This window comes from Atheta coriaria, unplaced genomic scaffold, assembly GCF_025399875.1.
Source record: "Atheta coriaria isolate IRGN ID8LTWV9N9 unplaced genomic scaffold, Caltech_Dcor_3.1 hic_scaffold_5_pilon, whole genome shotgun sequence".
In the NCBI taxonomy this organism is placed as follows: domain Eukaryota; kingdom Metazoa; phylum Arthropoda; class Insecta; order Coleoptera; family Staphylinidae; genus Dalotia; species Dalotia coriaria.
Window position 1 is genome coordinate 11,019,400 of NW_027045447.1, and position 24,976 is coordinate 11,044,375.

The 24,976-nt window shown below is 34.9% G+C and overlaps 3 protein-coding genes across 4 annotated transcripts; 2 read left to right on the forward strand and 1 right to left on the reverse strand.

Moving 5' to 3' along the window:
* The first annotated feature begins 10,103 nt into the window (after positions 1-10,103).
* On the forward strand, positions 10,104-10,964 carry Roc1a (Regulator of cullins 1a). The gene is made up of 4 exons (XM_065302984.1): positions 10,104-10,313; positions 10,393-10,420; positions 10,516-10,637; positions 10,701-10,964. The coding sequence occupies exons 1-4, from the start codon at positions 10,218-10,220 to the stop codon at positions 10,797-10,799; spliced, it is 345 nt and encodes a 114-aa protein (XP_065159056.1). The 5' UTR covers positions 10,104-10,217; the 3' UTR covers positions 10,800-10,964.
* A 151-nt stretch (positions 10,965-11,115) lies between these two features.
* Syt12 (Synaptotagmin 12) lies at positions 11,116-16,944 on the reverse strand. 2 transcript variants are annotated; one of them, XM_065302982.1, is made up of 8 exons: positions 16,657-16,944; positions 15,623-15,793; positions 15,032-15,285; positions 14,454-14,978; positions 13,949-14,312; positions 13,743-13,877; positions 13,557-13,676; positions 11,116-12,700 (listed from the first exon to the last, which is right to left on the reverse strand). In XM_065302982.1, exons 2-8 carry the CDS (start codon positions 15,791-15,793, stop codon positions 12,527-12,529), a joined length of 1,743 nt encoding a protein of 580 aa, XP_065159054.1. In that variant the 5' UTR covers positions 16,657-16,944; the 3' UTR covers positions 11,116-12,526. The 2 variants fall into 2 exon arrangements, with proteins under 2 accessions (XP_065159054.1, XP_065159055.1); XM_065302983.1 differs by lacking the exon at positions 16,657-16,944 and adding an exon at positions 16,362-16,500.
* A 1,405-nt stretch (positions 16,945-18,349) lies between these two features.
* Sytbeta (Synaptotagmin beta) lies at positions 18,350-24,772 on the forward strand. Its single transcript, XM_065302838.1, has 6 exons — positions 18,350-18,666; positions 19,419-19,610; positions 19,714-20,227; positions 21,460-21,882; positions 21,938-22,083; positions 22,686-24,772. Exons 1-6 carry the CDS (start codon positions 18,514-18,516, stop codon positions 22,842-22,844), a joined length of 1,587 nt encoding a protein of 528 aa, XP_065158910.1. The 5' UTR covers positions 18,350-18,513; the 3' UTR covers positions 22,845-24,772.
* The last annotated feature ends 204 nt before the right edge of the window (positions 24,773-24,976 follow it).

Consider the following 24,976-nt stretch of genomic DNA (forward strand, 5'->3'; position numbering starts at 1 on the left):
TCTGCATTTGTACTTACTTCGTTCATTTTTTGTATTGCCTTTCCTACTCCGACGGGACTGCACATGTTACCAATTTTGCAAATAGGGGCCTAAACGGTTAATGCAGGCAAAAACTTTTCTAAAATAATCGATGTAGGGTAAATTATATATCAGCAGCCTCAAGCAAATTTCAAAATTCCAACTTTTAATTTCAACATAAAGAAATCTTTTGCCTTTTTTTATAACGAAAACTTTTCTTTAAAATTTTTTTGTGCCCATTTCTTCATTTTGAGGAAATATATACCATCTTGTCTAGAATTCTTCAAGGATCAAGAATATGTAGTTCTTTTTATTCTACAGCCCTTTTGGTTGTCAGAGATAGCCTAATTTATGAAAGTGCAAATGGTAATTATCTCGACAACTAAAGGGCTAGAATAAAAAATATTACATATTCTTTGATCGCTTGGGAAATTCTGGACAGATAGCATCGTAAACAAAACCAAAAGTAACAAAAATTTTTAAAGAAAGGTTTTTACGGTACAAAAACAACTACTACTGCTATTGAAAAAATAAAAGTTAAATTTCAAAACCATTGACGAACGGTACACATCGACCAACCTAACCTAACGGTTTATATTAACTGAATTTGAGTATTCTAATATTTACATTCGACATAAAAAAGAAAAATGTTTTTGCCTTTTATGACGAAATACTTTTTTCAGCAAATGCAGGTTCTTAATTGGAACTTTTAAATTATGTTTTCGGATTTACGAAAGTAGATTAAATTCTGAAGATAATCAGGCCGGTAACACACTTATAGATTAAAGCCCTACTGGCATGTAAAAAACAGTTTTTTAATTAAAATTGCAAATAGGGCTAAACGTCCCAGAATAATTACATAAAGAAGTCGATATAGAAGTTTAGCTTACAATTCCGAAAACAGAATTTAAAATTCCAGTATACAGAAGCTGCACTTTTGCTGAGCTCAGAAGAAATTTTAAACATTTGTTTACCCGCCATTTACTAGTTACCGCTAAAACTATATCCAGCCTCCTTACACTTTTCTCTGCAGATCCGAATACCAAAACCTGAGTTTTCATTGTTTCGGTCCAAATTTTGTGTCATTTTGCCCATCCAGAGTCGACAAAATAATGATTGAATATTAGGAGAGCAGAAAGTTGAGAAAACTGTTCACTTCGCGGTAACAATAATAACTTACCTGGTAACGGGGTCGAAGCTGTGAAAACTTTCAGTTTCAGTTTCCAATAAACGAATGACTTACGCATGCACTTTTTAAAAATAAATGGTTTTAAGGGATCGTTTAATACGTGATCGGGTTGAAATAACAAAGAACAAATTAAAAATCAGAAATACTTAAAAATATGACCTATTTATTAAAAGAAAACACACAGTGTATAGAATTTTGGAAGTACATTTTGTGCAATGATATACAAAAGTTATTTAAGATAATAATAAGAAATTAAATATTAACAATATGATGCAAGAATGGTCCTTCTACGATGTCAGACTCAGGTTTTGAAATCCTAAAACCATCAAAGTAGTCCTTCGAACATAAAAATGCAATTTTGGGGGTCAATTTGAGGGTATCTGCAAAAGTTATTTAGGACAATGATAAAGAAATTTAATATACATTCTGATGCAAGAATGGTCCACTTTCACGATGTCAGACTCAGGTGCAAATCCTAAAACCATCAAAAAATTAGTCAACTGAAACATAAAAAGTAATTTTGAAAGTGTTCAATTTGTGAGATATACAAAAGGGCCATTTAGGAAAATGATAAAGAATTTAATATACAATATGATGCCAGAATGGTCTACCCTGTCAAACTCAAGTGCAAAAATCCCTAAAACCATCAAAAATTAGTAATTTCAATATATAAAGAGGCTGTATTTTGGGGGTCAATTTGTGAAGATAATCACAAAAAGTTGTTGTTTAGGAAAATATTAAAGAAATTTAATACTTTATTCTGATGCAAGAATGGTCCTTCTACGATGTCGAATTTCAGGTGCAAAATCCTAAAACCATCAAAATTAGTAATTTGAACATAAAAATGCAATTTTGGGGAATAATTTGTGAGATAATCTCAAAGTTATTTAGGAAATACAGTAAAGAAATTTAATACTTACATTCTGATGGTACAAGAATGGTTAAAACTTTACGATGTCATCAGATAAGTTTTTTAAAATCTAAAACCATCAAAAAATTAGTCCTTCGAACATAAAAGTAATTTAGAGAACCAATTTGTGAGATACTCATAAGGTATTTAGGAAAATGATAAAGTTTGGCACTACAATATGATGCAGAATGGTCAAAATACACCTGGTAAACTCAAGTGCAAAATCACAAGCCATCAAAAGTAGTAATTTCAATATAAAAGAGGTGATTTGAATTTTGGGGTCAATTTTGTAGAGGTGTCACAAAAGTTATTTGGAAAACGAAGCAAAGAAACTTAATACTTTACAATCTGATTATAAAGTAGGTTACCTACAATGTAAGACTCAGGTGCAAAGTCCTGGAAACTCCTATCAAAGTAGTCCTTCAAACGCATAAAATACATTTTCAAATCGGGTCCAATTTGTTGAGGTATTCCCAAAAGAAGTTATTTAGGAAATGAAAAATTTAATACTTACAATCCACGATGCAAGAATGGTGTTCCACAATGTCGAATCAGGTGCAAATCCTAAAACCATCAAAAAATTTAGTCCTATTCGAACATAAAAAATTCCATTTTTTGGAGGTCAATTTGGGAATAATCACAAAAGTTATTTGGAAAATGATAAGAAATTTAATACTTTTACAATCTGATGCAAGAATGGTCGCTTCTAAAATGTCAGACTCAGTTGCAAATCCTAAAAACCAGCAAAAAAGTGAGTCTTCGAACACTTAAAAATGTCACAGTACGGGAGGTCAATTTGTGAAGCTGGAATTATCACAAAATATATTTGAGAAAATGATAAAAGTTAATACTTACAATCTGATGCAAAGGAAGTAAGTTAGCCTGCAATGTCGAGACTCAGGTGCAAATCAATAAAACTTCCATCAAAAAATTAGTTTACTTTAGAACTCTACCACGGGGGTCAATTTACAATGAAGATTATCACAAAGTTTATTTAAAAATGATATGAAATTTGTACGCACAATCTCATGCAAGAATGGTCCTCTGCATTATTAAGACTCAGGTGCAGAAGTCTAAAACCATCATAAATTCAGGTCGCAACATCAAGAAATGCAATTTTGAGTGTCAATTTATGCGAATAATTACAAAAGTTACTTAGGAAAATGATAAAATGAATTTAATACTTACAGTCATTTGCAATTTTTACATTTATACTATCACTTCGACAGCGATTAGTTACTTATCCTCTTAAACTTAGGAGGCGGTAGCAACTAACGTGCTGATTATGAAGATTGGAAAATTGTCATATCAGATAAAAATATAAAATAATTATATTTCTACGGTAAAGGGTCGAAAATCTCACCTAAGTGCCAAAAAGTGACATTCCCAATTTTGTCCATTTCATTCAAACGCAATAACTCGTAAGCAAAAGTAATAAGATCGCAGCGCCTTAATCTACGGACTTTTCTCTCTATCTGATAGGCGAGTTAAAACGGAAATCTGAGGGATGAAATTTTATTCTTAAGAAAAAATTGCCAAGGGGGTGCTGATACTTTTTCTGACGATTTTTGAAAATTCGCTATCTCTAGAAAGCGATATACAACCAACGAATTACTTGATTACATGAAGATTTGGAAGGTATGATCAGATGGTATAAATGCATTACATATCGGTTTCTGGTAAAAAGGGTCGAAATGGCGATTAAAAGGTACTTTAAAAAGTGACATTTATCAATTTTGGTGTTGCATTTTTATTCAAAACGCGAATATCTGCGTAAGAAACTAAAAAGAGACTATTTAAGATCAGTCGCAGCATCTTAATCTACGGACTATTTTCTATCAGAAAAGAATAGTTAAAACTTAGAAATTGGAGAATAAAATTTTTCATTCTTAAGAAAAAAATTACTGGGGAATTTACTTGAAGTACTTTTTTTCGACGATTTTTTGAAAAATTCTTATCTCTTTAAACAAAACGAGCATAACGAGTTTACTGATTATAAAAATTGAAAATTCTCAATCAGATAAAAATATAAAACAGTACATTTCGAACAGTAAAGGTCGAAAATGGCGATTAAAAAGTGTTAAAAGTGACATTTCTCAATTTTGGGTGCATTTTATTTAAACGCGAATATCTCGTAAGCAAAAAAGAATAATTAAAGATCTGATCATACATCTTAATACACGGACCATTTTCTATCTGAATAGAATGGATTAAAAACGAAATTGGAAGTTAAAAATTTTCATTGCTTAAAGAAAAATTTGCCAAGGGGTGCCCGGTACTTTTTTCGTGGTACGAAATTATATCTGCAAACTGAAAGCCAGCAACAACATTGCTGGGTAGCGAACTGGAAAAGGTACCAATCAGACAAAAAATATAAAAGCATTTATATTTCCTACAGTAAAAGGTCGAAATGGCGGTGCAAAAGTGGTGACGGCTGCAATTTTTGATTGCATTTTAAACGCGAATATCTCGTAAGCTAAAAGAGATAATTAAGATCTGATCTAAGCATCTTAATCTACGAGACCATTTTCTATCGTAGAATGGTTTAAAACTTGAAGTGGAGAATAAAATTTTTTCACGTCTTAAAAAAGAAAAAAAAAAAATTGCGAGAAGGGGGTGCTTGGTACTTAGAGCATTTTTGAAAATTCATATCTCTTAAACTAAAAACCAAATTGAAGTTGCTGTTATGAAAAGGTGGAAAATGCTCTCATTCGAGGTAAGTATAAAATAATTATATTTAGAGCAGTAAAAGGTCATAAAGAAAATAGCATTTAAAGAAAGTATTTAAAAGTAACATTTTACCACCAAATTTTTGGTGATTTTGTTAAACGCCGAATATTTCGCGGCTTAAAGAATAAATTAAGATACGATAGCGGCGCTCTTAATCTACGGGATATTTTCTATCAGATAGAATGGTTACAAAAACCGGAAGTGGAGAGGCAAAAGGTACCCATTCTTAAGAAAAAAAAATTGCCAAAAGGGGGTGCTTATTACTTTTCGACGATTTTTTGAAAAAATTAAAAAAAACATCTCTTAAGCAAAAAACAAAGAAACAACCAACGAGTTACTGATTATGAAAGCAGAGAAAATTCTCAATCGAATGAAATACTTAAAAGCATTATATTTCACAAAGTCCGAAAATGGCGATTAAAGTGTTTAAAAGTGACATTTCTCCAATTTTTGAATGCATTTTATTCAAAAGCATATCGTAAACTAAAAAGATATTTAAGATCTGATCGCATGCCATCTACAGACTGTACTTTATCGAATGGGATATGGTTAAAGGCGGAAATCTGAGAGATGAGAATTTTTATTCTTAAGAAAAAATTACACCAGGAGATTACTTGATACTTTTCTTGATTTTTGAAAATTCATATCTCTTAGAAGCTAAACGCGATAGCAACAACGAGCCTTTTGATTATGAAAGGTGGAAATTTCTCAATCGAATAAAATATAAAATAATTACTTATTTCCTGCGGTAAAAGGTCGAAATGGCGATTAAAAGTGTTAAAAGTGACATTTTCTCGAATTTTTGGTCATTTTATTCAAACGCGGAAAATATCTCGTAAACTAAAAAATTAAAGATCTGATCGCAGCAACTTAATCTACGGACTATTTTTGTATCGAATAGAATAGTTAAAACGAAATTGGAGAATAAAAATTTTTCATTCTTAGGAAAAAAATTGCGGGTAGCGATACACTTTTTCGACGATTTTTGAAAAATTCCTTATCTCTTAGAAAACTAACACTTAGCAGAGACAACCAACGAATTGCTGATTGCCGAAGATTGGAAAATTCTCCAATCAGATAAAAATTTAATGCATTACACATATCCTACAGTAAAGGTCGAAAATGGCGGTAAGTATTTAAAGTGACATTTCTCAATTTTTGGTCGTAAACGAATATCTCGTAAACTAAAAGAGATAGTAAGATCTGATCGCAGCATCTTAATCTACGGACCATTTCTATCAGAAAGAATAGTTTAAAAACGAAATTGGAAGACCATTTTACATTCTTAGAAAAAAAATTGCCAAAGGGGGTGCTTGATACTTTCGACGATTTTTGAAATTCATATCTCTTAGAAAAACTAAAAAGCAGAAACAACCAACGGTACTGATTAAGATTGGAAAATTCTCAATCAGATAAAAATATAAAGCATTTATATTTCCTACAGTAAAAGGTCGAAAATGGCGATTAAAAGTGTTTAAAAGTGACATTTCTCAATTTTTGGTCATTTTATTCAAACGCGAATATCTCGTAAACTAAAAGAGATAATTAAGATCTGATCGCAGCATCTTAATCTACGGACCATTTTCTATCAGATAGAATAGTTAAAACATTGTTTTGTATGCCAAGGGTGCTTGATACTTTCGACGATTTTTTGAAAAATTCATATCTCTTAAAACTAAAAAGCAACGAGCACGCAGGTTACTGATTATGAAAGATTGGAAAATTCTCAATCAGATAAAAATATAAAAGCATTATATTTCCTACAGTAAAAGGTCGAAAATGGCGATTAAAAGTGTTTAAAAGTGACATTTCTCAATTTTTGGTCATTTTATTCAAACGCGAATATCTCGTAAACTAAAAGGAGCAGTAAGAGATAGACAAACATCTTAATCACGAGACCAGCACTTCTATCAGATAGAATAGTTAAAACGAAATTGGAGAGATGAAATTTTTCATTCTTAAGAAAAAAAAATTACCTTAGGGGGTGCTTGATACTTTTCGACGATTTGCGAAAGTCATATCTCTTAAACTAAAAGCCAGAGCAACCAACGAGTTTGATTATGAAAAGATTGGAAAATTCTAATCAGATAAAATATAAAAATAATTATATTTCGAACGGTAAAAGGTCCACGTGATTAAAGTGTTAAAAAGTGACATTTCTCGAATTTTTGGTCATTTTATTCAAACGCGAATATCTGCGTAAACTGAAAAGAAGATATTTAAGATCTGATCGCAACGTCTTAATCTACGAACTATTCTGCAATGGGCAGGATAGTTAAACAGAAATCTGTGAGATTGAAATTTTCATTCTTAAAAAAAGTACCAGGGGAGTTAGCGTACTTTTCGTGATTTTGATAATTAATATCTCTGGAACTAAAAGCGATAGCAACCATGAAATTGCTGATTATAATAGATTGAAAAATTGTCGATCAGGTAAAAATATAAAATAATTATATTTCCTACAGTAAAGGGTCGAAAATCGCGAGTGAAAGTGCTAAAAAGTGACATTTCTCAATTTTTGCCCATTTCATTAAAACGCGAATATCTCGTAAACTAAAAGAGATAAATAAGATCTGATCGCAGCGTCTTAATGTACGGACCATTTCCTATCAGATAGGATAGTTAAAACGGAAATCTGAGAGATGAAATTTTAATTCTTAAGAAAAAATTGCTTGATACTTTTTTTCGACGATTTTTGATAATTCATATCTCTTAAACTAAAGGCGGTAGCAACTAACGAATTGCTGATTATGAAAGATTGGAAAATTGTCTATCAGATTAAAATATAAAATAATTATATTTCCTATAGTAAAGGGTCGAAAATCATGAATGATTTGCTATAAAAAGTGACATTTCTCAATTTTTTGCCCATTTTATTCCAAACGCGAATATCTCGTAAACTAAAGAGATATTTAAGATCTGATCGCAGCGTCTTAATCTACTGAATATTCTCTACTTATAAGATAGGATAGTTAAAACAGAAATCTGAGATGAAATTTTTAATTCTTCTTAGAAAAATTGCCAAAGTGCTTGATACTTTTTCGACGATTTTTGGTAGTAATATCTCTGGAACTAAGCATATATTAGCAACCATGAAGTACTGATTATAATAGATTGAAAAATTGTATCAGGTAAAAATATAAAATAATTATATTTCCTACATTAAAGGTCGAAAATCGCGGTAAAAAGTGTTAAAACGAACATTTTATTCAAACGCGAATATCACGTAAACTAAAAGGGATAATTAAGATCTGATCGCAGCGTCTTAATCTACGGACCATTTCTATTAGATGGGATAGTTAAAACGAAATCTCTAGGAGATGAAATTTTGAATTCTTAAGAAAATTGCCAAAAGGGGAGTTGCTTGATACTTCGACGATTTTTGATAATTAAAATCTCTGGAACTAAAAGCGATAGCAACCATGAAATTGCTGATTATGATAGATTGAAAAATTCTCTATCAGATAAAAATATAAAATAATTATATTTCCAACAGTAAAAAGTCAAAAAACGCGACTAAAAGTACTAATAAGTGACCTTTTGCAATTTTTGCTCGTTTTATTCAATCGCGAATATTTCGTAAACTAAAATAGATAATTAGGAACGAATCGCAGCGTCTTAGTCTACGAACTATTCTGTAAAAAATACGGTAATTGAATTGGAAATCAAACAGATAAAGTTTTAATTCAAAAAAAATGATAGTCAGCTATGCATTCATCCGCGTAAGGTGCTCGCTTCACTTTTACCGTTACCCCCTATGGTGCTCTGAACACGAGTCGCTACTACCGCTGCCCTCGTACGGTACACCGAATGAGACTCAACTAAATCAACAAAAAAATGAACAAATCCCCTCTTGCGCTATCAGAATCCGATAAAAAATTTTGAACATTTCACAAAGGTTTTCCGAAATATGATCCGTTTTCCATATTACCATTAAGTGAAATATATACGGCCCCCCTAATTTGCGGGCTATTGCAACACGCCGGTGAAATGTGATAAAACATATAGCCGAATAATATAACCTAATTATAAACTTACCAATGCAGGGCTCATCGGATTGCAAGGGTACGGCAAGTGCTGAAAACATAAGTTAATATAAGAACATTTCAGACAATATGACAATATTATATTTACACATGGGAGAAAACAAACTTTCTGTGCTGAGTATCGCGTAATGGTCAGATAAAAGTAACTTACTCAAGCACGAATAGGTTTCCAATTAATCTAGCGACCGACCACGTCCCACAATAACCGAAATATTTGATTTGAAATATAAACATCAAAAGCAAACGAAAAAAAAACATTTGTGGAATTTATGGAAAATATAAGTCTGATAAAACAAAACGCGTTGCGCAATACACGTCTGGATACATCAGAGACCGACACGAAATTAGCTGCAATCCATCAATAGAGCATGCCGAAACTGCGCAAGCAAGGATGGCGACAGTTTACAGTAAGACTGCTGCAAGAACCCCGCAGGTAAAAGCAATAGATGCGCAAAGCCAGCGCGTCGATGCCACGCGACCTTGTGAACGAATTGCAATAGACACAGTACCTGTGATAAATATAAAACTAAAATGTGCTGCATGCGACAGCTCGACGAGAATCTTACGTGTAGCATCTCGCACGGCGAATGCGATAAGAAAGTTGTTTATACACAAACGCTGATAATAGATTTGTCTTCAAAACAAATACAATTCTATTTTATGATTTTTAGTTCATGCTGTTGAATAAAAATTTAAATCATGAAATTATGATTTATGATTTGAGTTTTATTGAAGCATTGATTGAAGCAAAGATTTCTAATTGCATAAAACTGACGACGCCTTCGAGGCGAAACATATTTAACTCAAAAACACGATGTAATTCGACAACGTTCAAATTTAATCCAGTATATATAATTTAACAATGGTTTACGTATTCGGCATAAAAACTAACAATCAAATTTTGAAGTTACTGTGACGCGTTCGAAAGAAAAGAGTAAAAATACATACAATTTCCAATACTGCATCTTCAAAATCGGCGAATATATGTGTGTGCACAATGTTCGTTTCGCGAAATCTTGACAATATCATCTACTTGGAGACGGTGAATATATAGAACGGGTCAATCACGGCACAACACTTTAGTTTAAAGGAAAACTAAGTACACACAGCGACGGTTACGACGCGAAAGACGAATTCACACTGGCGTGCCGTCAAGTACAGTGCTGCCAACCTGGATTTTGAAAAAGGCGACACCAATCCCTCTACAGGATATCACACTAACCATTGGCTTTCATTTGTCAAATTTGTTAACGGCATCAAAAAACATAATTTCATCCTCCCTTTCGAACGAAAGACACTTCACTACACCGTAAGTTTAAACCTGATGGCTGCTGCGACCGCAATGGACGTAGACGAAGAAGAAGTCGAGTTGCCCTCCAGCAGTTCCAAAGGCGAGAAGAAACGCTTTGAAGTTAAAAAGGTAAATTCATCCATCTTAACCTAAATGAATTTAGATATATAGATATCAGATATATAAATATATATTTTTTAATTTTCAGTGGAATGCAGTTGCATTGTGGGCATGGGGTAAGCCCTAAAGATTTAAACATTACTCAAATTACTTCAATTAATTTGGGTTAGTTTTCTAAATTATAATTTGATGTGTTTCATTTCCAATTCAGATATCGTGGTGGATAACTGTGCCATCTGTAGAAATCACATAATGGATCTCTGCATTGAGTGTCAAGCAAATCAGGCATCAGCTACAAGTGAAGAGTGCACTGTAGCATGGGGTGTATGTAATGTAAGTTCTCATCTACTTCATAATTTGATTTTGGTTGAATTTTAATCTTATTTCTTTTTACAGCATGCCTTTCACTTTCACTGCATTTCTCGTTGGCTGAAAACTAGGCAGGTTTGTCCATTGGATAACAGAGAGTGGGAATTTCAAAAGTATGGCCACTAAATTTTATCTCCTGTGTGTGATTATTTTGTAAGATAACTGATATAAGCAGGAAGGTTATAAAAATTTTGTATTTAAGCCAATATTTCAAATTCTAAGTATGTCACATTGTTTTGTTCAAGTATCTGTAAAATTAACTAGTGAAATATCTTCTTTCATTTTTGTCAAGGTGCTGTTTTATTTCATACCTAAGGTGTGTACCAAATAAAAATAAATTAGCCTCTTTTTCATGAACAAAACTTTGTTTTTGATAATTTTTGTTGTCTGTGTTGCCTTCCATAAAGGAAAATTAAAAATTAGACAAGTATTTATACATATGATTGTTTGATAGTTTATTTTACATTGTAATGCTTATTGGGATTAGATAACATGTCATTTTATTCGGATTGATTATGCACATCGCTCCCATTATATCTTTTTACTTTGAATGCGTTACATCGGGATACCAGAACAATTTAATTTCCTATGAAAGACCGAAATGTCTTGGGTACATAAAAATTAATTTATTTCTCATCTGAATATACATAACAAATACTTCTAGCAGATTGTCTCAAACTTGCAATAAAACCTAATTTGTTTATCAATTTTGCTCTAATTACTAGAATTATAATAATTTTGATATTTTAAGGTTTTTATGAGTACTGACATCTGCTTCTACTCCTACTTTGTACTGGCCGCACTTATTTACATACTTATTTACAAATATGTTTAAATGGACCCATCATTCCATCAAATTGCAACATAACAAATACAAATATGACAAATCACAGATTCTTTTGCCTACGATTTTTGCTACCTTTTGAAACAATCTGCTTATTTTATATTTTAACAACAATGAAAACAAACAATGCCATTTTGAAGGTTTTCACGATCATAACAAGAGTGTGAAGATGTAATCAGGGATGTTACATTAGACGTACTCACGTATTATTGTCCATAAATTTGTCAAAATATCGTCTCTAGGCATTGTACAATATAATTCCCCAAATCAAAAACATACAAGCAATTATTATTCATCAGTCGCTTGATTTTTGATTTTGAATATCAATTATTGATAACATCTTATACAATTGGTTGTATGTTTTTCATTTGTTGCAAATATTGTATAAATCAGTTGGATTAAATTTTTTTTAGTATAGTATAAGTGTGAAACCTGTTTCATTTTCTGCATTTTGTAAAGAGTCAACATTTAACATTCAACAACGAATAGAAACATACTTTGTGTGCTTTTTTAGTCAAGAATCGGTTTCAACATTTTAAACTTTCCACATAATCATAAACTTGCCAAAATGTACAATTATGTTCCTTATTTCTTTGCATCGTCGTCAATAATATATTCTTTTGTTAGGATCAAAGGCCATTTATCACAATCATGGAAGCAAACACACTTTTGTCACGAAACATGTTTGGTAAGTGTCTAAAGTGTTATTTTGGCAACATTTGATACAGGGCGATTCACCATTTTTTCAAAACAACAACTTAGTATTTATCTCTACGTATCTAATAAAATAACACATTTTGTTGGTATATTGTTATCACCCTGTGTCTTGTATGTGTTTGTAAATTGTTCGGATAGAAAACGTTTAAACTACGAGTACATGCGTGTAGAGTGTGTTGTAACAAGGGTAGAAATAGTGAGAGAGTTGAGGGGGTCGTGAAGGGAATGTATGCACTGTACGTTCTTGCTTATATACTAAGTTATGTGGGGGGTTGCGTGGCCGTGGAAGATTTTATTTTCGCAGTGGATGCCACATTGCGACCGGGCGCCGCAACGCCTGCAGCATTTGATTCCAATGCGCTAGCGAACGTCCCGACGCCTGCGCCCCGACGATGACATGACCGATGGAGTGTGCTTTTGTCGCCTCCGGGTGCATCTCAGCTACCGTCAGACGTATCTGGATTGTCTACAAAACAAAAATTAGATAGTTCATAACAAAAATGAGCCCCCTGCTGCATCATGTTTTTTGAGTATTTTTGGTACCGAATATTTTCTAAACTAAAAGAGATAGCAACCAGAAGATTATAGATTACAATAGATTAGAAAATTCTCTATCAGGTAAGACTTAAAAGTAATTTAATTTAGTAGGGTAAAAGGTCCAAAAATGCGACCAAAAGTGCTAAATATTGCAATTTTTTGTTTTTGACCATTTTTGAATTGCGAATATCTCGTAAACTAAAAGAGATAGAAAGGAACGAATCGCAGATTCAGAATCTTCGGACAATTCTCGATAAGATAAGCTAGTTAAATTGGAAATCCAAGAAATAAAAAACAAATTAAAAAGAAAAAATGAGCAAATGTCAGCTATACATTCATCCACGTACGAGTACGGTGCCCTGAACACGAGTCTACCGCTGCCCACGTAGGGTGTTCTAAAAGGGGTCACTTCTACCGCTACCCTCGTACGGTGCCTCGAACACGAGTCACTTCTACCGCTACCCTCGTACGGTGCCCTGAACACGAGTTACTTCTACCGCTACCCTCGTACGGTGCCCCGAACACGAGTCACCTCTACCGCTAGCTTCGTAAGGTGCCCTGAATATTAGTCACTTCTACCGCTACCCTGTTTTAAACAAAAAGCCTTTCTACAAGTGCTTATTTATGAACAATTAAAAGGCAAACAAAGAACATTGTTCCGGAAAATGTGAGGGTATTACAAAGGGTTGAAATTAAGAGAATTCTTGGCAAAATTGCGCTGAAACATTCTTGGAATTTTGTTGTATAGAATTTACAAACTATAATGACTACGCCTTTAAACATACCTGTAGCATATGCGCAGGAATATTAAACATCATTGATTCGTTAAAAATAGGACTCTTTTCCGGTTTCTTGGATGAAGTCTTCTTTTTATGAATTTTTTTGCCGTACTGCAGCAGATATGCCTGAAAAATAAATTAACACATAGTGCTACGGTAGAGAAACATCAAGTGAAAAATATATACGTGTACCTTAACGAAGGGTTCTCCTTGCTCCTTATCGCTCTGAAACTTCAGCTTCCTACCTTTGACGACAACGACGGTGAGTCGTTCTGCCGTGGGCAGATAACTCAACGAGAACATCAACTCTCCGAACTCTGTACCAGCCTAAATAAAGTAAAAAAATAAAAATAAAAAAGTACTGCAGAATTTTCATTTACAAAGCGAATGCATTTTACCTGGCTAGTATCCGTTAAGGTAACCCACGTGGTAACAGGCTGTCGAAGACTGACATCAGCCAAACTCAGTTCACCCTCACCAATGAGCGTGTGTGAGTTCATATCCGTTGCGTAAATGTGAAACAACAACGCTGTTTGCATCTGATCTCGAGGATGTAGTGTAAAAATCACGCGCTCCTGATAACTGGGACTATTTGAATTCCGATAGATCTTTGTCTGTACGTTGATATTCTTATCAGGCAATAGAAAAATTTTCACATATGTGTCCATCTGCTCATCGGTGTTGGTTGCGCCATTTATCGCAAAGTTTGGGTTTATTAAGTCTTTTGCTTCCAGAACGTTTGCTATCATTTCACCCTGTTCGCTGGCAAATAATTTAAAAATTAATTAACTTTGTATAACCATGAAATGTGGCTTCATAAACTTTTTTAATAAATTTTTTTAAAACCTAATATACCACAGTCAAATTAGCAAGAAACCGCGCTTGGGAAAAAAGAATATTTACCTGTCATATTCAAGCCCAATGCAAAGATATCCTGTGATGTTGTTCTCCTCGAGATCGCCGAGCGCAACAGACGTATCCGAGCAGACACTCTCACAGGAGACGGCACGTTTGAGCACGCCCGATATCACCTCAACGTAATCTCCTGTTGCCGCCCCAACGCCGCCATTTCCACTTGCGCTTGTTGCCACATTCCTACACGTGTCCTCGCTGACACTGCCACTTCTACTTCGGGTACCATTCGTACCTCTAATTCCGAATGGATTTCCACCTCTGGTGGCAATTAGATTGCTGCCATTGATGCATTCGTTCATTGTCAAATCGGCAGTCAAATTGACGCTGAGTTCTTGTGGCGGCGCTTCGCTATCAAGAAGAGGAAGAGTGTGCGTAGCAGCAACGCGTCCTTGCATAGCCGGGGGCGGTTGGATGAACTGCGCGTTCGACTGTTGCATTGCGTTTACATTCATTGAAGACACCGGCCGAGGAAGAGGTTTTATTGATGTTTCAGTCGCGATGCATTCATTGTTACTTTAATTTAAAATATTTTTATTTTTATTTATATAATATAATTTAATGATTACCTTATTATAGTGGTTGTTAATATTGGCGGTGGACTTTGCTTATCTTCTAGAGATGACTCTCTGATAATATCCGCGGAGGATATCGTTGGGACCGGCGCCGGACGCAGTGGTTGCGGCGGAATTTGCGGTTCTTCATTCTCGAACCACTCGTCGCTGCCGAAACTTGTTGTGGCGATTTTTATATCTCTATCAAATGATTCAAACCGCTTGAAACTACCGTTGGTGCCAATGTAAATATCCGAATCTGAATGTACCTACAAAATGCACGGATGTTATTGATGTGGAAAGGTTTGATGATGCGTGATTTTATGCGAATGCGAATAAGCAAATAAAGCAAACTCCGTTTTGGAAATACGAGCGGACCTCTCTGGAAATTCAACACCATTGATCGCAAATGTTAATGTCAGCATATCGGCATATCAATGGCGAAAGTTGGCAAGATACAAAGAAGTGTATTATTGATTTGCAGATGTTGATGTACCAAGTCATTCGTAACTTGTACGAACATTTTATTAAATCATGTTTTATTATAAATTTATATTCGGTTTTGCGTTGGAAGATAAGCTGGGAAATGTTTAAGCATTCACTCACCAGATATCCGTTGGCGTTGAAGTGTCCTACGAGTTTTGTTAGGCCGACTTTCTCTTCGGTCGTTGATTTGATCCAGGCCGTGAGCGCAACGAAAACGTGGAACTTGTGACAGGCGTAGAAGATAAGCGACATCGCAATCGCGATTATCGCCAATGTCAGTAGGCCGTACATCTAAAACACACAACAACATCACTAAAATCTAAAAAATAACATTTTTTTTAGATATTTTCAGTAGCCTTTGGTCTATGAGCAAAGTAAGAGCACTAAAAGTCATAAATCATTCGTTATTAATGAATATGTAACATGGAAATAGGATTTATTGTGTTGCGTCCGGTTTTCCTGGTAATTTTTCACACGCGCAAAAATATGAACGCGTGCTGCTGTTTGATAACATCGGTAGTAATCAATCAGTTGCTTTCCTAGCATTGCTATTAATTCAGCCATGTTGCATTTTATTAGTTTTAATTTTCAAAATGGAAAAAATACGAAAATTATTTGTAATGTTTTCTTTGTAAAGGGTTTGGATGGGTCCCACGAGTGTATTAAATATTCTGTCCATCCCATATTTTTATAATTAATATAAAAAAGCTTTTAAATAAATAAAAACTTTCTGAATATCATTATTTTGCATTGGATTAATTAAATTAATAATAAACAATGAACAAAGACTATTGAATGACTGACATATCGCAGCCTGGAATAATTGATTTTTTTATAATCAGAAATATCCTTTAATTACATCTCTGTGTGTTCCGGTCGTACTGGAGGCTGCGTTCTGCGTGCCCTTCGCACAAATTTGCGGTTGGTCGGATGTGGAGTGCAAGGTCGATCGAAACTAAATTTCAATATTCGATACAATACAGTGTGACTACACACACTGACAGGACTTGTAATTAAGTACCTCCGTTCACATAGCAATTAAAAACAAAGCAACTACACAATGAAAAATATTTCATACTAAAAATTAAAATATTGAATTGAAATTTTGGATGTTTTGTGATTTTTGAATTTATAATGTGAAATCCATCACGTACCTTTTTGACTCCAGGCGTGAGTGTTTGGCTAATGTGCGCTTTGAGTAGATATCTTCCGCGTCATGGCTTACATCATGGCCGATGGTGTGTGAGCGAGCGTGTTTGACTTTGGAGAGGAATCGACGCGCGTGCGGCAGCGAAACGCGCGTAAACGTATCTAGGCCATTGCGGCGCGGTGGATGGCAGGCGATATTGGAGGAGCTGTGTCGCGTTCACGCACCGCCGACACTTTGCAGTCACATTGCGGAATAAGAGCACAAGCGTGCCGAGTTTTCCGCCTGTCCGCCGCTCCTGCGGCTCCTGTGGCTCGCTTTCCCAGGCATGCGCGATGTTGCCCGGCGCCTTCACATTACAGAGAAACTAAGCTCAGGCACGGTTGGCATGCCAGCGAGCAGATTCCGCTGCGTTATTTTTAATTTTCTTCTGAACTCAGAGAGACAAATCACCTCAAGCAATACATCACACTTGGATGTTTTTTATGAGTACTTGAATTTGTTTACAGAAAGCGCTGAAACAACAGCAATAAATTCTACTAAATTTTATTGAATTTTAATTGAATTATAATGCAAAATTTGTTTGGATTGAATTTTTTTGGATTTAGTAAATGTTTTGAATAGTTTAATAACTTGTTTATATGATTTTTGATTAGGTTCATTACTGATGAGGTCAAATATTGGATTTTTCTTAGAATTCAGAAATCGTTAATAATTCAAGTGCGTGAAAATATTTTAGCGCTCTTCAATTTTCCGCTTCTGGAAAACCAAACACATTTATGCTTTCAAAATGTGTTCCTAGATGGCTTTACTTAACATATTCCCTATTTTTAATTAAAAATATTATTTTAACACAATTCCAACACTAAAATATAAACTTTCCTAATCAATTCTTCTTTTTATTATTTCAACACGTCTAAATATTATTGCATAATGTATTTTATAGATGATTTATTTTTTGTGTTTGGTTAATGTTGTAACGATTTATCATTCAACGATTATTCCGATTAGATAATTTGCAATCGTTGATAATCAAAAAGGTTTCCTGAGCCGAAGCACCTCCGGCTGTTTTTCCGGCGCCGGCGACGCCGAAATGACGTTCGATTGTAATTTAGTGATTCTAATTGGTATTGGTATGCCAGGATTCCTTCTGCTCACCTGCCTTTTTCGCCTGCTGTTCGCGCGACAACAACACCCGGGCAAAAATTGGAATTTTACCAATCTTCGGAGCAATGAAGACGTCGAGGAAAATCAATATCTGCGAGTAAGTCAAAGGCAATTAAATTTTATCCGCAATAAACAAAAAAAAACACAAAAATAAAATAAAAATAACTAATAATTTGTTTGTGGACGTTTTTAACTTTGAAAAGTAATTATTTCCAGGAGAAATTTAATTAATGCAAAGCTTAAAGTAAAGATAATTACTTGATGCGTAGCGGGAAGCTAAAAATAAACTTTGGAGTTTGAAAATTTCCGCAAGATTTTTGATCTCTTGCTAATTTATGCGAAACTCGCATATAAAATAAACCATTATCGAAATCCGCGAATAAATATCAAGCGAAATCTGTGTGCTTTGTGTTGAGACGTGAAGGTCGCAGCCGGACGCGGCTAAATGCTCGCGCGTGCGCCACCCCCACCGCCCAACCTGTTGAACCCCCGACGGCGGCGTCGTTATCCGCTATATATCGCAATAGATTGCCGCCGCGCAACACGACAGTCTGCCCGTCGTCCGTCGTGCGGAGAGGATGATCAACGGCATTGCGCCGCCATAAACACAACCGCCACCGCTGCCGCCGCAGCAGTCAATCGATCGTCTGCCGCCGATAAACATGCATGCGTTGTGATCGTGCGTTGTGTCGGAGACATGTCGGGCATCGGGCCAGCGAGCTGCTGGATCGCGCACAAGCGGCTGGAGTCGTGGGCGAAGGCGGCGAAGGAGCGCGCGCTTGGCGCTGCCCCCAAGACTCATGTAAACAACGACCCCGCCGCCACCCCAGTTACAACCGCACATGAACAGGTAGACTCTCGTCATCAAAACCTTGACATACAAAAATACACATTTTATTACTATGATTATTTTGATTTGTATTATTGGTGTTGATTTTTGAATGTGAAGCATGGTTGAATGCGCAACAAGCAAATTGTCGCCCATTCGAAGCGGGATAAAACTAGGCACTGGGGGATGAAGATAGGGATGAGGGGTAGGAATGTTAAGGTTGATTTTCACACAGCTGTGAATCCGCGTGTATTTACTAGCGGGCGCAAAATCGATAATGTAGTCTGAGAGGAAAAAAAAAAGTTTCTCGACGGTTTGTTTTCCGCGCTTTTTCATCTCCCAACATGTCAATAACAAAAACTAAGAGAAAAATGATTAACTCATATGATTGCTTCGAAAAAAAATTAATTTTTCTCAATGAAACCACAACGTTTTTTATTTTTACTGTACGTCGTGTTATTTTTATAATTAAAACGCATAGAAATACGTTGGATACGAGGGTTGAAGTGTGTAATTCACTTATTTTGTATTGTGTTATTAGCGTCGGGGTTCCATTGAATTGTGCGAACGTGTATATCGATAACGGGAAACTCGGTAGCCTGAATTGGTTCCCGGTAATTTGTTGCGTCGTGTTTGCTTTCTGTGCTCGCGTCAAACCGAACACTTCGATGAATATTCGAAAGTTTCGAACTTTACAATCCCCATTATTAGGATTTAATGTTTACGTAAGATGAATATAATATTTTAGAATATTACGTAAATATCTTATTTAGGAACCAGCACAAAATAGTAATTTCCTGCGAAGAAGTCCAGTGAAATGCGCGACAACCGAAATGTCGTCCTCGCCATCAGCAACATCCCTTCAACACCAGTCAAAGTCCTACCCAGGAGGACATCCTTCTCTCTGCAGGACAGAGAGTATCTCATCGCAAACTTCAATGGACAGTCAGACAAATGTCCATACAGTAAGCAATTTGATTTAAATTTACTTAAATTTACTTGAATCTATTAGTGAAATCAATTACCACCTGCAAATGCAAACCTGTCACATATAATTGCCGCCCGCAGGGCCACCGCGGTTCCTCGCCGCAGATCCACACGTACACGTCCGAAGGTCACGAGCTGCCCGCCCCCGGCGGCAACCAGTTGCGTCACAGCGCGCGCTCCCCGTCGCCGCTGCGTGCCATCTCACTGGACATCCGCTGCAGCCCCGACTCGCCCGTACACAGGCCGGCATCCTCGACTACGTCCTCCCCGGTGAATCCTGCGCTCTCGCCAAGTTGCAGCAGCCCGCCCATACCCATTCCGCTATCGCCGCGCAATTTAGGGCACAGTCATGGGAGATATCTGTCGCCGCTGGCGATCCCGTCGCGCAGCAACACGCCGGAGAGCGCCTCCAACCATTCCTCGCCGATGCCGCCGTCCAGTCCTCTGGGCGCTATTCAGTTGGATCTTTACACGCGAAAGGAAGGACCGCTTTTTATTAGTCGTCTACCTGAAGAGGGACCTGATATTGGGAGATTACACTTCCGGTTGAATTATGACTTTAATCGGAGCGATTTAATTATACATATCATAGAAGGTAATTTTTTTATCTTTAACTTTTTAAGTATTGCAGATAAATATAAAACTGCAAGCAAAATTCAACTTTTTTTTTTGCTTTTTTATTTAATTTAAGTTTTATTAGTTACTAGCTTTAACCCGTGGCTTCGCTCGCGAATATCTAAAATAATGAAGTTGCTTCCGTACGCGTCTGTAGTCACAGAAGAAGTAACAATGAAGTAGAATGGCGGGATGTTTAAAATGGCTGAAAGTATAGTCTATGGAAGTATAGTGTACAGTCTCCATAGTGTAGTCAATTGGATTTGATGTTGACGTAGCTGTCGGTAATACAGTGTGATAATACAGTATGATGGTACTATAGTACTTAGGTTTGAGCTTCATTGTTGAAATGCTAGATGGCGTTAAAGTAGTCAAATAGCCAGATGCAGAGGTATTATTGGCTAAAAAATTTCTTTATTTTGTATAAAAAATAATTTTTTTTATTAAATAAAAAGTAGCCTATAACCATTCGGGGACCACTAAGAATATGTGTACACATTTTCATGATGATCGGTTAAGTAGTTTTTGCGTGAAAGTGTAACAAACATCAGGACTTTCGCATTTATAATATTAGTAGGGATTACTAAGTAGTTTAATAATTTAAATATTTGTCTCTTTTTGAATGTGTGAGAAAAAAAGTTTCACCTGAGAACACTGCAAGAAACGCAAAGAAAAGTGATGAAAGCTTGTATCGCACACCAGGGATTAAAAAGTTTCCAAATTAAATATAGCATAAAAGCCCAGCTGCAATATCAACCTCACTCGGGTACTTTGCTCAGCACACAAAACTTTTTCAATATGTTAATGTTTTACCATTCTATCTGCTACACATACCGTGTGTTTTTAAATTCGCAAAGCAATTAATTTAAAATCTGCAAATAACAAGTTATTATTTATTTATTTTTATTTATTTCTGATATGTGAAAGACTTTCAAAGAGATCGGATTTTTTTAAATTTAACGAACCGATATCTTTTCATATGCTATGAATAGAACCCATTCGTATTCTTCAATTGTGAATTGAAACGTTGTGTGTTCTTCCGTGCAGTTGCCTACATTGTGAATCGGTTGTATTGATCATATGCCATCTTTGTTGTAAATAATTAATTTCTTCTCTTCTCTCTGCTGTGTAGATTAAATCTTAAATAACTAATTAGCCAAGTTAATTGAAAGTTTGTTTTGAATTTAAATTGAAATACTCTGATTTCTTTAGCACATAATTTGCCAAGTAAAGAAAACGGCGGCTTCAACGACCCGTACGTGACGGCGGCGCTGATACCGGAAGTAGATAACCGGAAGCGGCAGACGATTATCCACCGCAACGTGGCAAACCCGTACTTTGACCATAACTTTAAGTTCCCCATGACGCACGATGACCTTGCAAACAGCACGCTCATCTTGCAAGTGCATGATGGTTGCGGGAAGTCGGGTGTTGTTGGCGAGGTGAAAATGTGTATGGATGATTTCGATGTTACGTCGAATATGGAAGTATGGGGTGAGATAAATCGTATTGAAAGGACGCGTGAGGATAAACAGGCGATTTTGTTGAGCATGAGTTATTTACCATCAGCGGAGAGATTGACTATTGTGCCAATGAAGGCGAGGAATTTACAGAAAAGGAAGGATATTGGCATTGGTATAAAATTAACCCATGATATGATAGGCAGATATTGATATTATAATTTTTATAGATCCCTATGCAAAAGTCTATTTGATTATCAATGGAAAGAAGGTGAAAAAGAAGAAAACTGCTGTGAAAAAATGCTCCGAGCCCATTTGGAACGAGGCGATCACGTTCACGCTGCCCGCTTCAAGTTTACCCAATGCTTCGATTGAGGTGAGTTCATTCTTTCATTAAATTTACTCGTACTCCGAGTGAGCACTTACTAAATTGATATTTTATATAACTTTTACTATGTTTCACAATGTAATGCTGAAACATGTTATTCGTACTTTTGAATGGCCGCTTGAATGAAAAGTGTAAATGGAGGGTAACGGAAAAATCGAGATTGTAACTGAAATCAATTCATAAATGCTGTTGGAGTGCCTTCTGCACTTGCGATGCAATGCACTTTGCGCAAACGGGTAAATTTACCTATTGTCGTCATGGCGATGGGGTGATGGGGCGATAGTAGGTTACAAGTTACGGGATGACGCAAAGGCTGACCCACATCTTGATCGCCGCAGGAGCTTGAATAACTAGCGCGTATTATCTAAAGACGTTGGTATCGAATATATTACTTTTAAATTATTTTAGACAATAATATATGAAAGTAATTGAATAAATATTAATATTATACTCATTTTTATTGATATGAAGTGAGTGGAAAATGTCATTCAAACATTTTTGGATTTTTTTTTGTTTTAAAATTAAATTTTCAGTTACTTTTTGAGTTTTTTAATAATTTTTAATAATATTTATGTATTTAATGTGTTTAGATAATTGTATTAGATCAAAAGTCCGATCTAATTGGAAGCAGCCCACAGATCGGATCCTGCGTGATCGGACCGAAGCAAAATGGCCCCGAAAGGGACCATTGGCGTCAGGTGACAAAGAGTCCGCGCACGACGATCGCCTGCTGGCACGTGCTCACTTAGAGCGTACCTAGGTGCGCTAATGCTAATTACATTTTTTTACTTCCTTAATCCCCGCTGTGCACAATGTACAGCCAATCATAATTACCGTTGATGGCCAATTAAGTTGATATCATGCTATCGTGCAGCATATTAAAATTTCATAAATTAATAAAGTCAAATCAATAAAATTGCAAAACTTTAAAACATATTATGCAATAACATAAATTGCAAGAAATAATCAAAAGAATCTGCTAAGAAGTTTGTGTTTGTGTTTAACTGTACATCATGTTAACTGTTTCTGTCATAGTCGGTAACAAATCATGTCAAATGACTAAAAATCAAATTGCCGTGCAAATTGTATAAAAATACAAATTCCATAGGCCTATAGTGTTTTTAAATGATATGCACTTATGATTTTGATTACAATTACAAATTAAAACACACAAATAATCAAAAACTAATAATAACATTATAATCGTATACAAGATAATTGACAATCCGTGTCGATTGATAAAAACACTTTTATCATTTGAAATCCGTTGTCTTATACTTTCAAATGTAAATGAACGCGGTTTGCCTGTAAAAATACTTAGGTTTTGGGTCTTTGTTGTGTGTTTGTGTGTATAATGTGTATAATATGGCATATAACTTTGATAAAACCGATTTACAAAAGTATATATTGTACATTATGATATACATTATCAATTGGATTACTGTGAATAACATATTTTGATGGTTTGGTTAAAAAAGTACCTGCAATTCATTCATTTCTATTGTCTTTTTTGAAATATGTTATTTATAAATGCAAATCGTATCTTATTTACTTGAAAATTTTCTATATACGTATATAAAGTTGAATATTTAAATATAAAATGAGAATATGTATACATATTGACGCTTAGTAAGTTTAAGAAACCTGTTTAGACAACAGATCAAAATCATACGTTCTACAAAACTTGCGTTTATATAAATAATACAAACCATTGGATATTTAAATAATAGGTATTAAAGATTTTAAATTCTATTGTATTTATAAATATATCAAATCTTAATGAATTAGAAATGATAAGAAAAAATATATAAATAATGTTTTGACAAATATTGTCAGCTAAAATTGAAGATAATGAAGAAAAGCAAAATTGTAAATGGTCGACGTTATTGTCAAACGTATGCATGATGTTCTAAGCCTAAACTTTGATGTACTTTACTATACACTTGCCTATTGACGATTAATTATAACGACTACGATTTGTGACTGTGTGCATTTACAAAATCAACTTTGACCTGCTGCAGCGCCAAAAACAAAGTATAACATGATGTGACTTATATAAATTTCAGCTGAACAGCTATAATATGAATTAGTTTATTACTTTAATACTGTAAAGGTACTAATCATAGCTGTAAGTCCTTTACTAATGTATATTTTGATAAGACTATTATATTATTCTGATGCACGTTTGTCTAAAGGTTGGTTAGTTGTTGGCAGAAATGTGAAAATGTAAATTGGCGTCTAAATTAATGTACACACAACAAGAGAATTTGAATCATATCGCGTAAATTGTTCATTTCCAGGCGAAAAATCCAATCTAAATCGAAACGATTACTTATGACCCCGACAATTAGATGAAATTGGCAATGTCTCAAATATAAAAACAAAGTCGTCAAAAAGAAAACTGATACTGATATCTCAAAGACAAATGAAACATATCTCGTTCATGAAAACTTAAATCTAACTAAAAGTATTCGCGCAAAACGCGCTGGCGATTAGGCGAGTCTCAGAATCTATAAAATGAGCATATTATTTTTTGAAAAACTAATGATGAAAAATGATGAAAAACAATAAAGCTGGACAATGGATCAAAAACTAAATAAATGTCTATGATATGTATGATGTATACTGTGAACGTATAAAAGATCAAATAAAAAATATAAAATTATCATACTTTAAACCAGTTTTAGAAGATTTGTTATTCCATTTTCTTCTTCTTCCTGCTTTTATTTTATTATCCCGGATACTTTATAAGGTTTTTTAAGCAAATTGATTTGCATTGCTGAAAAAACAAAAAGTTGTTGAGGGAAAATCATCGTAGTCAGCTCCGCATTATCCAAGTTCTTTAGTTTCCGACATAATCGTCCTTAAAACCCATTTTTGG

Coding starts and splice junctions, on each gene's coding strand:
- Syt12 (XM_065302982.1), bottom strand. CDS start 15,793: ATGTACGGCCTACTGACATTGGCGATAATCGCGATTGCGATGTCGCTT. Junction 15,286..15,622: donor TCAACGCCAACGGATATCTG/GTGAGTGAATGC, acceptor TGCATTTTGTAG/GTACATTCAGATTCGGATAT. Junction 13,878..13,948: donor CCTTAACGGATACTAGCCAG/GTAAAATGCATT, acceptor TACTTTATTTAG/GCTGGTACAGAGTTCGGAGA.
- Roc1a (XM_065302984.1), top strand. CDS start 10,218: ATGGCTGCTGCGACCGCAATGGACGTAGACGAAGAAGAAGTCGAGTTG. Junction 10,314..10,392: donor AACGCTTTGAAGTTAAAAAG/GTAAATTCATCC, acceptor TTTAATTTTCAG/TGGAATGCAGTTGCATTGTG. Junction 10,638..10,700: donor TAGCATGGGGTGTATGTAAT/GTAAGTTCTCAT, acceptor TTCTTTTTACAG/CATGCCTTTCACTTTCACTG.
- Sytbeta (XM_065302838.1), top strand. CDS start 18,514: ATGTCGGGCATCGGGCCAGCGAGCTGCTGGATCGCGCACAAGCGGCTG. Junction 21,883..21,937: donor AAGGAAGGATATTGGCATTG/GTATAAAATTAA, acceptor TAATTTTTATAG/ATCCCTATGCAAAAGTCTAT. Junction 22,084..22,685: donor TACCCAATGCTTCGATTGAG/GTGAGTTCATTC, acceptor TAATGTGTTTAG/ATAATTGTATTAGATCAAAA.